The 12,056-nt window shown below is 52.3% G+C and overlaps 1 protein-coding gene across 3 annotated transcripts; it reads left to right on the forward strand.

Moving 5' to 3' along the window:
- The first annotated feature begins 9,291 nt into the window (after positions 1-9,291).
- Positions 9,292-11,278, forward strand: POU4F1 (POU class 4 homeobox 1). 3 transcript variants are annotated; one of them, XM_058858987.1, is made up of 3 exons: positions 9,292-9,414; positions 10,229-10,491; positions 10,591-11,278. In XM_058858987.1, the coding sequence occupies exons 1-3, from the start codon at positions 9,292-9,294 to the stop codon at positions 11,276-11,278; spliced, it is 1,074 nt and encodes a 357-aa protein (XP_058714970.1). The 3 variants fall into 3 exon arrangements, with proteins under 3 accessions (XP_058714970.1, XP_058714960.1, XP_058714950.1); XM_058858977.1 differs by having other exon boundaries at positions 10,229-10,490; positions 10,584-11,278; XM_058858967.1 differs by having other exon boundaries at positions 10,229-11,278.
- Positions 11,279-12,056: the final 778 nt, after the last annotated feature.

Genomic DNA, 12,056 nt, shown 5'->3' on the forward strand with positions numbered 1-12,056 from the left:
TCCTTGATGTTGCCTCAAATATTGAATTAGAAAAAAAAAAAAAGAAAAAAGGAGAAACTTTTTTTTTCCCTAATTTGGAAAATACATATCTAAGTTTTGTAAAACATAAACCTGGGCTTATTCACAAAAAAAAAAATAAAAAAAATAAAAAAAAGAGAGAGAGAAAAAGACAAGAAAACAAAAAAAAAACACCCAACTCCCTCCTCCTTGTTAGACATACTACCATTCCAGTGTCAGCATCAATACAGTTGATGGAAATGGCTTTCAGCCTCTCTGGAGGTGACTCTTCCATGAAGTATTGCATAGGTCAACATAATGTGATGGCCTGCTACAGGCAGGAGACCTAATTAAGCAACAGAGCAAAATTGGTTTCTTTGCATTATTGTGTTTTAAGGTTTTTTTAAGGCCATATTTAATTACAAGATGCAGGGGCCTTTTTTTCTTTCTGTATAGGCCTCTGATGGCATTTCTTAGAAACAGATGTCCTTGCTTCATCAATACCTATGATATGAAAAATCTATACGCTGCCTTTTGTCCCTTTGAAAAGAGTGATAGCCACTTGGAAAATTTCAGTGGACTCATCTTGTAGAGATAAGTTCTGTAAGCTGTTTGAACAAGAACTACACCTTCCTTTGAAATGTCAGCATGCATTTGTACAATTGATATGTTCATTCTGAACTGGAACTTCTTTTTTGGGCTTTACCAAAAAAATCATCATTCAAGCCATACATGCAAGGACCATTTTGTGGTGACAGGCAGGATGGCATTGTGCTTGCATATACTGGTTTCAGTATACCACCTGAGTTTTTAATCTTCACAGAAAAATCTAGTTGTTCAATTTTAATATATTTTTCAGAAATTAGGGAGCTCTCAAAACCACATGGAAATTATCTGTTACTTGGTTTGACAAGTTTTACTAAAAGTCAGAAAAATGCTGCCCGGCTTCAACTCTGGGAGAAGAGACAAACACTTTATTAAAACATCCTTGTGTTGCAGAGCAATAAGAAACATACAGTAAGTGCTGTTGTTCTGGGTTTGTTTCATTGTGGTGTTCGGGGAGTGAATTTATGAGCTTATACTCTGATTTTTCATGTTTCACTTCCAGTTACAGAGGCATGAATACAACTGGTGTCATGCCTGAAAGCAAACTAGAATAAAGGAGTTTTTTTCATGTTACTTGTCCTTTGAGCAGGAACACTACATACAGGCTTGTTTTCAGTACAGATGTTTTGACTATAGGTGTCTTGCAGCTTGAATGGGTAGAAGAGCCAAACCTAAGGTTAAAAAGGTTGTGTTCCTCTTGGCTTAAAATTTGGATCAGTGCAATATCAACTCAAAAATTCCAATTATATGTAATGACTGGGTTTCTTCAGGTATAAATTTCTCAGCTGGACATGGGTTTTCGGTTCTCCAGGCTGTGTTCTTTCAATGCCTTGCTTGCCTAATCTCCTTTTGCACGTGATAAAATGGCCTAAACTAAAGCTCATTGCTGTTAATTTTTTATGGTAGTTACCTAGTTATGTAGTAATGTAGGACTGGAATACACAAGATCTACAACTTAACTATTAGAATTTTTATTACGACAAGAGACATTTCCAAGTGATGTACAGATGAGATCTATGATGTCTAATGATATTTAATAGCTCATGAAATTTTTACTCCATCTAGTAGTACCTCCTGTACTAAATACAAGTGAATTTGTAGATTTTAACACATGAGAATGCTCTCCCAGACTGTAAGTAGCTCAGAAAAGTGAGTTTGCTACCAGCCTAAATTTGTTGTTTGTGAAATCTTTTGGGTAATTTGTAAGAGGAGGAGTGCCAAGATCAAGTTTTTACTTAATTATCCTCAGTTTTACCTACGCGAAGTCTGGCAAGTGACCTGCTTATCCACGATTCCTTATAGGCCTTGGGAGTCTCTTTCTGCTTGGTATTACTTCCTTGGCAAGGAGCTACCAGAACAGCTCTGCCTGCGAGCACCAGACACTGACTTGGGCTGTGTTTGGTTTTAAATGTGCTCTATTGTCTCTTCTTGAAGAACATATAAAAAGGGGGCAAGGGGGACAATGCACAGTTTCTATATGCAATACAAGGTGTGCTAACTTGGTCTCTCATGCTCCAACCTTCCTCATTTCTCATTTGTTTCCCTCACATAATCATTCCCTTTCAAGGCAGTTTAAACTGACTGGGTCTGATCCTAATTCTTGCACAGCATCCAAGTCATGCCTCTGACTCCCAGTAACTGTAGGCTTGAAATATCCTTACACACCTCTTTTGTGCTGTGGTTATGGCTAAAGTTTTGCAAACTGTGGACACTCCTTCCTTGCTAATTTTTGGCATAAGAGCATCGCCACATAAATGGACTAAGGCTTATACACTTCTTCCTGCCCAGGTTTGGACCAGGGAAAGCAGCTCTGAGATAACTCAATATGGGGGTTCATGGTTATTCCAAGGATTCAAATAACTAAATGGCCACTAATCCAGGTCCAGCCCTTCCTGTGCCTTGCAGTCCTCTACTGCTGTGACAAGCTGTCTGCTTGTCAGGCCTGGCCTAAAGGAATGGCCTGGCTATCCTGCCTTTGTGGCCCAGCATTGAGATACTGCCTCAGTGTCCTTCAGCCCTAACAGGAAAAGCCATCTTCATTAGCTGAAGGGTGGAAGGAAAAGCACAGCAGGCATAGGGGAAAGCTTATGTGTGCTTTAACAGCTGTGAATGTGGTGAGAGTGAACGGGAGAGTGAAACTGGGATGTAGAACAAATGAAGTTGAGTACTTCCAGTTTTTTCAGCTTTTCTCAGCAGAAAGCAGCATGTCCTGCCTAAAGCTCTTACAGGCTGTGTGGGCGCTGGCTTTCAGGGAAGCTCAGACAAGTAGCCAAGCTACTCCTGCATAATGCTTATGGGGCCATCGGGTGCCCATTTCAAGTCGGCAGAAAGTGCCGGGGGAACCCAGGGACGGGATGAGAAAAGTCCTTGTCCCTCTCCCGAGTCACTCTCTGCTTAGTAGCATGCCTGGGAAAGCAGTATGAACCAGCCACAGGGTTGGACGGCTCAGCAGCCACCCGGATCTCACAGAAAACGGTGTCGGGGGTGCTTTTTATCCTGGCCGCCTTAGAGCTGTCTCCAGATTTTGGGGAGAGAATTCTTAGCGCTGGCTGCCAGCCAGGAAAGCGTCTCGGAGCCAGTATACCCTACCCAGAAGGTGTCGTGGGGATGCGCCTGCCCCATCCCTTCCCGCCCGGGGCTCGACCTCCACCTGCTCAGCCAGGACTACGGTCCCCGTAATCGGAAAAAAGGCCGGGGGAGACCCAGGTGTCCCTTCCCCCGGTGCTGTCCTCCCCGGGCTCCCCCGCCCCACACAAACCCTCCTTGCGGTTTTTTTTCCCCACTTTCACTGTTAACAAAACGCGGTGATTAAGACTCGATACTAACAAAGAGTTTTTCTTCCACCTTAACCTTGCACACAATCCTTTAACAAATTAATTAATCCTAATGAATTAACACTTCATTTATTTAAACGCGCTACAGTTCATGAATTAAATTTTCATGCAGTGATTAAAGGCTGTTAAAATATGCATGATTTCGTTAAAATTTTATAATAAATCAGGGCAATGTGTTACATGACAAGGCAGCTACTTCCCAGCCCCTCGGAAGGTGCTTTGATTCGCGGGGGGGGCGGGGGGAGCCGAGCGCTCCGCTCCCCGTTTGGGCAGCCGAGCGGACCCCGGAGCGAGATGAGACGGGGCTGGGAACCGACCCCTGCCCCCTCGGAGCGCTCTTTGTGCCTCTCTCCGGGGGCGGAAAGATGCATTTTCCTGCTGACCCATGGAAACGAGGCGTCCGTGCAGCGGGAGCGTTCGTGAACGCGGGTGAAAGCCAGCAGCCAGTTTGCCCACGGAGCGGAGCTGCAAGGGAGCGGGGGTCTGGGATGTTCTCCTGGAGGGGCTTCTCGGTGTGCTTTTTAATTCCTCCGCATCACTTGAAAGAAGGAGCGAGAAACTTTACTTACTACCGACAGGACCTGTAGTGTTTACCGCCGGACCTCTGCCTAGCTGCTCCGGTCTTCCTTCCTTTCCCGAAAGGGGACGTTGTGAACTACCTTGGGACTTAAATCACCATCAAGCGTTTCAATTTTTAATATGACAACATTCTACACTTTGGCTGCAAAAGCAATTATTGCGGCTTGCACATCAGTAATTAGCAGGTCTTTGCTGATGTAAGGAAAGTCCTCATTAGGACAAGGAAATACTTTTTGTGCATTCACCCAAAGGGTTGGTTGTGTTTTGTTGTGGGTTTTGGTTTTGTTTTGTTTTTGGGTTTGTTTTTTTTCCTGAAGGTTAATTTTGATCATTTAAAGGGAAAATAGCTTTTACTTTAAATGGGATATTGACTTTCTGTGAACTTCACCAAATAACACATGTACTGTAGGTTTTGTCTCAGTGCTCCCAGTGACACTCAGGGTAGGACAAATACCACGACTACAAAGTGCAAAGCTAACATTTGCTGAAATGAAAATATCTAGAGGGTTTAGAGTGAGCGGTGAGATCCACATTAGCTATTTTTTTTAAGTCGGGATATATAGCAAACTATGATCAGACGTTAATGGTTAATATCATAAGCTTTAGTATATTCATCTTTGGGGAATCCTAAAAAGAGAAATCAAATACAATGGGTTAGAGTAATTAATTTCTAAATCGTTTCACTGTGGGAATAAGGGGTTACTTTATTGCTTTCTCGAGATAGGCAGTTCAGTCAATTAAAGAATTCTGCCTATTTCTTGCATTTGAATCCGGAGAAAACTACGGGAGAAAAGTAAATGTGTATATATATGTGCCTCCCTTGCTTTATTGAGCATCTCGGACCAAAAACGTAGGGCTACAGCATGGTGGTGTCACCAATGAACTCTCTCCTCAAAGCCTGCGACTATCGCCATCAGTATTCATGAGGCTGGAAGTACCCACGAGGAATAGAAATAACAGCTAACATTAAAATAAAATCTATTACCAGGCCCGCGCGGTTCTGAGCCTGGCTCAAGCCGTCTGCCTGGGGAGTTGGCAGTGTGTGGCGAGGAGAGGGGTGGCCACCGGGGGCTAGTGACAAGGGGCGCTGGTACCCGGCGGGCCCCGGGGAACTCCCTCCGGCAACAGCCCCTGCCTTCGGTGCGGCCAAACGAGCAGCAGGGCAGCGGCGGCGCCGGGACCGGCTGCTGCACCTCGGCAGAGGGACTTACGGTCAGGCTGCAATTTTTAGCGTCGCTTTAAAAGTTAGCCTAAGCTCTTTAGCTCCTAAAATACATATTAAAAAAAAAATTTAAAAAAACAATCAAACAACAAACCTAAATAAATAAAAACCAAAACAAAACAAAAAACCCACAAAACGATATATATATATATAGTCCCAAGGATTGAGAAGAAAAGTTTTTCCTCCGGGACTTGATAAGGGACAGACCAAACGGTGCTCCACAAAAACCCCTCTTGTCCTTCTCCTCCCCTCTCCTGAAAGATCAGACAGAGGGTTGGCTCCAACTCCCTAAGAAGGCATCTGCCTCCGGGGAAGGAGGGGGAGCGGGCGGGGGCCGGCAGCAGCCGCCTCCTCCCCGGGGCCGAGAGGCTTCTCTCCCCCGCACGCCGTCACCCCGGTCCCTCGGGCGGCCGCGACCCGAGCGGTTTCAGTGATGAAGCGAGGAGCCCCTGACGGGGGGTGTGTCTCCAGCCGGGCGGCACTGCTTCCCCCCGAGGACGAAACAGTAGGAGGTATACAGTAAACTGCAGATACGGCGCGCCCACCCCCATCCCGGCGATCAGAATGCACCTCGGAGGTGGGACCCTTAGAACTCCTAAAGGTCCTCACCTCCTCAACCAGCTAAAGAGCTGGGGGCAGAGGCGAGAGAAGGGCTGAATTATCGGCCTTTCTGGCCTAAAAAGTAAGCCAGTGAACGAAGGGGTCGTTTTAAAGGTACTAGAGGGGGTTGATGTTCCTGAAGCCAGGGAGAAGGTCTCGCCCAACAGCACCTGCCATAGCCGTATGTTCCCGTTCCTCTGGTGGCTTCCTGCCCCGGCTGTCTGCGCTCCCTGCCTGCCCCGACCCAGCCCCGACCCAGCCCCTGCCAACCCAGATGTTGAAGACTCGGCCGCAGAGGCAAAGCAAGTGCCCGGTGGCATGCGGGCAGGAAGACAGGACACCACTTAGCCTAGAAACCCTCCATTCGGCCACCTTTGCCACCGCTTGCACAATTTTCCTCTCTCAGTGTTTTCCTTCAGGAAACCTGATGAACTTGGCCTGACAGCATCCTGGAGAGTGGGGTTCACGCAGAGGCGCACTGAAAAGCACTCATGCATCCCAAAAGGAACAGATCCCACGCCTTCCTCCACGGGACGAGGATGTAATCCCGGTAATCTGCCTCCCTGCCCTGCCGGGCTCAGCCCAGGAGCACCGCGGCTCTAGGCTGCATCTCACCATGGTCGGGAAGGGCAGCCTGCTCGGCTCGGGCCTTCCTCCTGGAAGCGCCTCCTGGGCGCTTTTCAGCAACTTTGGCGAAAAACTGATGTCTCTCACTTCCTTACTCCTCCCCATCCCTTTCTCAGGAGGGTTTTCCTTTACAATGGATGGTAGCTGAGAAGTAACTAGAACAATTCATGGCAAAAAAAAAAAAAAAGTCAATAAATTCACATAAAGTATGATTTGTGGATTCTGATACAATGATTTCAATAAATAAGGAGATCCCAATCCCGGTTTCAAGTTCACCCCCTTCAGAGATGAAGTTGCATTTCGTCACCCCAGGGGACACGGTAATGGATGGAGACCTGGCTCCCTCTCGCACAAGTAATTGGCAGACGTTCCCTCCTTCCCCCTCGACTGGCTGGGGAGCTAGGGAAAGGCTTATGAAGACAAATGTGACTTCACTTGGGGTTGTGGTGTGTGCTGTTGTGTGCGCGTGTGTGTTTTCCTGCGTGACCTTTCGGCTGTGTTTATGCGCATAAATAAGAGGCGTTCAGGAGAAACAGAACAATTCCGATGCACTCCCAGGCTGTCACATCCCTGATCCAAACACCCCGCTGCCTCTCCCCGCTGCCTGCTTGCCTGCAGCCCTGCTGAAACAAACAAGGCAGCATCTGATCGGTCACCGAGGGACGGCTCCAGCGTGCCCCAAGGGACAGGATTCACCTTGGGCCGTTCGCTAAGGATTCGTATTAATCTCACACGCACAGTAGCAGATTCACTCTTTCCATAGTTCTCCGACTTCATAAGCAACTACAAGAAAAAATAGAATCTACACTGAAACGGGACAGAAATCCCCAATCACTAATAATACGAACAGTGTCACTCCCTAACTGATTTAAAGGCAGGAAGGCAGGAAGGCAGGAAGGCAGGAAGGCAGGCAGGAAGGCAGGAAGGCAGGCAGGAAGGCAGGAAGGCAGGAAGGCAGGCAGGAAGGCAGGAAGGCAGGAAGGCAGGCAGGAAGGCAGGCAGGCAGGCAGGCAGGCAGGAAGGCAGGCAGGCAGGAAGGAAGGCAGGAAGGCAGGCAGGCAGGAAGGCAGGAAGGCAGGCAGGAAGGCAGGCAGGCAGGCATGCAGGCAGGCATGCAGGCAGGCATGCAGGCAGGAAGGCAGGAAGGCAGGAAGGCAGGAAGGAAGGCAGGCAGGAAGGCAGGCAGGAAGGCAGGCAGGAAGGAAGGAAGGAAGGAAGGAAGGAAGGAAGGAAGGAAGGAAGGAAGGAAGGAAGGAAGGAAGGAAGGAAGGAAGGAAGGAAGGAAGGAAGGAAGGAAGGAAGGAAGGAAGGAAGGAAGGAAGGAAGGAAGGAAGGAAGGAAGGAAGGAAGGAAGGAAGGAAGGAAGGAAGGAAGGAAGGAAGGAAGGAAGGAAGGAAGGAAGGAAGGAAGGAAGGAAGGAAGGAAGGAAGGAAGGAAGGAAGGAAGGAAGGAAGGAAGGAAGGAAGGAAGGAAGGAAGGAAGGAAGGAAGGAAGGAAGGAAGGAAGGAAGGAAGGAAGGAAGGAAGGAAGGAAGGAAGGAAGGAAGGAAGGAAGGAAGGAAGGAAGGAAGGAAGGAAGGAAGGAAGGAAGGAAGGAAGGAAGGAAGGAAGGAAGGAAGGAAGGAAGGAAGGAAGGAAGGAAGGAAGGAAGGAAGGAAGGAAGGAAGGAAGGAAGGAACTGTGATTTTTTTTTCTGGTTCAGGCCACGCCAGTGCAACCTGGGTTTTCCCACGGCGCAGGAGTTGAGGCTGGGCAGCAGGAGGAGATGCAGAGTGTCACCTCCGCGGCGCTGCCCGTGCAGAGCCCACACGCACACACACGCCCCGCGTGGGCGCAGCGGCTGTCACCCGCGGCGCCTGGCACAGCAATACGTGCAATAAAACTACACGGGGTGGGGGAAAATTAAATTACAGGGAAAACAATAGCCTCTGAATGGTTCAAACAAATGTCTGCCGCCGCTGGTCTTCTCCAGGAACCGGTGTACAATTCGCGGCAGGAGCGGGGAGCGGCCGGAGGACGGCCCTTTCGTTGGCAGAGCTCCGCTGCGCGGAGGGGCAGCGCACCTTTGTGCTTCAGTGCCGAGGGCCGGGCCGGTTCCCTGCGCCGCTCCGAGGGCAGGGATGGGGCGCCCGGCCCCGCACCCCGCCCATCCCCGCCCCATCGGGGCGCCCCGGGCCGCGCTGGCGGCCGCGCAGCGCGCACGTGTGGCAGCCACAGGTGCCGCAGCCGCCCGGTGCTCGGTGCCGCTCGCTATAAGAGTGGCCCCGCCGCCGCCGCCCCGGCGAGACGGGCGAGGGCCGCGGGAGATGCAACAAGGCGCGGGGAGGCAAGGACCGGGGGCGGCGGGAGGAAAAGGAGGAGGAGGAAAAGAAGGAGGAGGAGGAGGAGGAGGAGGAGGAGGTGGAGGAGGAGGAGGAGGAGGAGGAAGGGGGGGAGACAGCTGATGTCTGTCAAAGCCGGAGCCGCGGCGCTCTCGCGAGAGCCCGCCCGGCGGTAGCCACGGGATGCGGGGCTCAGGTGCGGGCAGAGCGCAGCGCAGCGCGCCCGGCGCCGGGCAGCGGCAGGCAGAGAACTGAGTGAGGGAGGGAGCGAGGGAGACGGCGGGGGCCGGAGGGAGCCTTGCCGCCCGCTCGCCTACCCAGCCCAGCCTCGGCCACCGCGGCAGCGGCGGCGGCGGCGGGGGCAGGGTCCGCTGCGGCACCGCCGCCACCACCGGCTCCGCCACCCGCCGCTGTCAGCGGCTTCCCCCGGCGGGAGGAGAGAGCCCGGAGAGCACTTTTCTCCCGACTTTAGGAGTGTTTGTGGATTTACATGCCAAGCCTTCAAGATGATGTCCATGAACAGCAAACAGCCTCATTTTGCCATGCATCCCACCCTACCTGAGCACAAATACCCCTCTCTACACTCCAGCTCGGAAGCAATAAGAAGAGCATGTCTACCAACTCCACCGGTAAGGGACAGACAGCTGCAGCTCTTTTCTTTCTTTCTTTCCCTTACACGCACACACTTTTCTTTCTTTCTCTCTCTCTCTCTCTTTTCTGTATACTGCATGTATGTGTATGTGCATTAATAAAAAAACCGCTGCGAGGCACATTTTGACAAGCGGCGCTTAATGTTTTTTTCATGTCTTCCTCTGCAATCATCTGAGCGCCTGTGATCTTTTTTGAAAGCGGTGTTCACACGAGTCTCCGACTTCATCCACTTTCTGTATTAATTTTTATGACTCGGCCTCTGAAAAGGAATGCGTTTTATGTGCTCTTGTGTTTGACACAATTCCCCAGCTGAGAGTTACAGATCCATTTCTTCTCCTCCTTTCTCTTCTCCTTTCGTTCCATTCCCCCCTCCCTTTTAATTTATTAATTTATTTGTTCCCTTCATTCCTTCCTTCTCTCCTTTTCCGATTCCCGCTTGCTTCCTTACCTTTGCTTCTTTTCCTGTTTTGCTCCCTCTTCTCGCTTCTTTCCATCCCCCCATTATTCTACCCCATCCCCCCGTTTCCCCTCACTTCCCGGGGCTGTCGCTTCCCCCCCATCTCTCGGTTCTTCCCCCCGATCCCGTACTCCCTTACACGCCGATCCTACTGCCGGCTCCCCGGCCGTCACCCCAACTTTACCCACCTCTCTCTCCCCTCCCTCGACTTTCCCCCTCCTCTTCCTCGGCACTCCCGCAACCCCACGCTGTCCCCCTCCCGTCCCCTTCCCCTTCGCACTCTGCCCCCTTGCCCTCCTCTCCCCGCACCCCGCTCTGTTTTGTGTCTCCTGCAGCTGCAGAGCAATATCTTCGCCAGCCTCGATGAGACCCTGCTGGCGCGGGCCGAGGCTCTGGCCGCCGTCGACATCGCCGTCTCGCAGGGCAAGAGCCACCCGTTCAAGCCCGACGCCACGTACCACACCATGAACAGCGTGCCCTGCACCTCCACCTCCACCGTGCCCCTGGCGCACCACCACCACCACCACCACCACCATCACCAGGCGCTGGAGCCCGGCGACCTCCTCGACCACATCACCTCCCCCTCCCTTGCGCTCATGCCCGGCGGAGGCGGCGGCGGAGGCGGCGGCGGCGGCGGCCACGACGGGGCGGGCGGCGGCGGCGGCGGGGCCGGCGGCGGCGGGGGCGGCGGCGGCAGCGGCGGGGGCGGCGGCGGCCTCATCTCCACTTCGGCCCACCCGCACTCGCACATGCACGGCCTGGGCCACCTCTCGCACCCGGCCGCCATGAACATGCCGTCGGGGCTGCCGCACCCCGGGCTGGTGGCCGCGCACCACGGCGCCGCGGGGCAAGTGGCCTCGGCGGCGGCGGTGGTGGGGGCGGCCGGCCTGGCCTCCATCTGCGACTCGGACACGGACCCGCGAGAGCTGGAGGCCTTCGCCGAGCGCTTCAAGCAGCGCCGCATCAAGCTGGGGGTGACCCAGGCCGACGTGGGCTCGGCGCTGGCCAACCTGAAGATCCCGGGGGTGGGCTCCCTCAGCCAGAGCACCATCTGCCGCTTCGAGTCCCTCACCCTCTCCCACAACAACATGATCGCCCTCAAGCCCATCCTGCAGGCCTGGCTGGAGGAGGCCGAGGGCGCCCAGCGGGAAAAAATGAACAAGCCCGAGCTCTTCAATGGGGGCGAGAAGAAGCGCAAGCGGACTTCCATCGCCGCCCCGGAGAAGCGCTCGCTGGAGGCGTACTTCGCCGTCCAGCCCCGGCCCTCTTCCGAGAAGATCGCCGCCATCGCCGAGAAATTGGACCTCAAAAAGAACGTGGTGCGGGTTTGGTTTTGCAACCAGAGACAGAAGCAGAAACGGATGAAATTTTCCGCCACCTACTAGGGGCGGGCGGGAGGGGCGGCCCCGGCATCGGGGGCACCGGGGGGGCAGGGCCGGGGCCGCGGGGGACGCCCACGCACCGCCACCGTCGCCTGAGACGCCGTGGGAGGCTCCTGGGGACCAAGGGACGATGTAGAAATTAAACGCGAACTACTCGGGGAGAGGGGGGGCGTGCGTGTGTGGGGGGGTGCGCTATCAATTATTAAAACAAAAAAGACACCGGGACATCAACGAGAAGAAGGAGGAGAGAGGAGGTAAAAACGCTCTAGAAGCTCGGGGGGGGTCACTTCTGCGGCCCTCTCCCCTCTCTGCCCCCTCCCACCCCCCGACAGAAAGCGGGAGAAAGAGCAACTTAAAGCGTAAACACACACAGACACACACCAATAAATACCGTGACAGCAACAGCCACAAACCGAGAAACCTAAGTCACAACTTCCCGAAGGAAAACAAAACCGACCAACAAACCCGGAAGGCGAAACTGTCGGTGATGATGATGCTACGTTTGGTTTGGGTCTCTTTTCATTACTTTCTGCTTTTCTTTCTGTTCCCTGGCTTAATAATGAATGAGGACAGCGGTGGTTTGTGCGGGGGAACTTTTTCTTCGGTTGGCTTGGATTTTGTTTTTTTGTTTGTTTGTTTTGATCTTTATTTTTCTTTGGTTTTTGGTTTGGTTGTTTTTTTGTTTTGTTTTTTTTTTTCCTGTTGTTTTTTACTTTCCCTCGAATGCGGTTTTGTGCGAGGCTTTGGCGATGGGTCTTGTCTGTGCCGGGGGAATGGTGAG

This window comes from Poecile atricapillus, chromosome 1, assembly GCF_030490865.1.
Source record: "Poecile atricapillus isolate bPoeAtr1 chromosome 1, bPoeAtr1.hap1, whole genome shotgun sequence".
In the NCBI taxonomy this organism is placed as follows: domain Eukaryota; kingdom Metazoa; phylum Chordata; class Aves; order Passeriformes; family Paridae; genus Poecile; species Poecile atricapillus.

Coding starts and splice junctions, on each gene's coding strand:
- POU4F1 (XM_058858967.1), top strand. CDS start 9,292: ATGATGTCCATGAACAGCAAACAGCCTCATTTTGCCATGCATCCCACC. Junction 9,415..10,228: donor CATGTCTACCAACTCCACCG/GTAAGGGACAGA, acceptor TGTCTCCTGCAG/CTGCAGAGCAATATCTTCGC.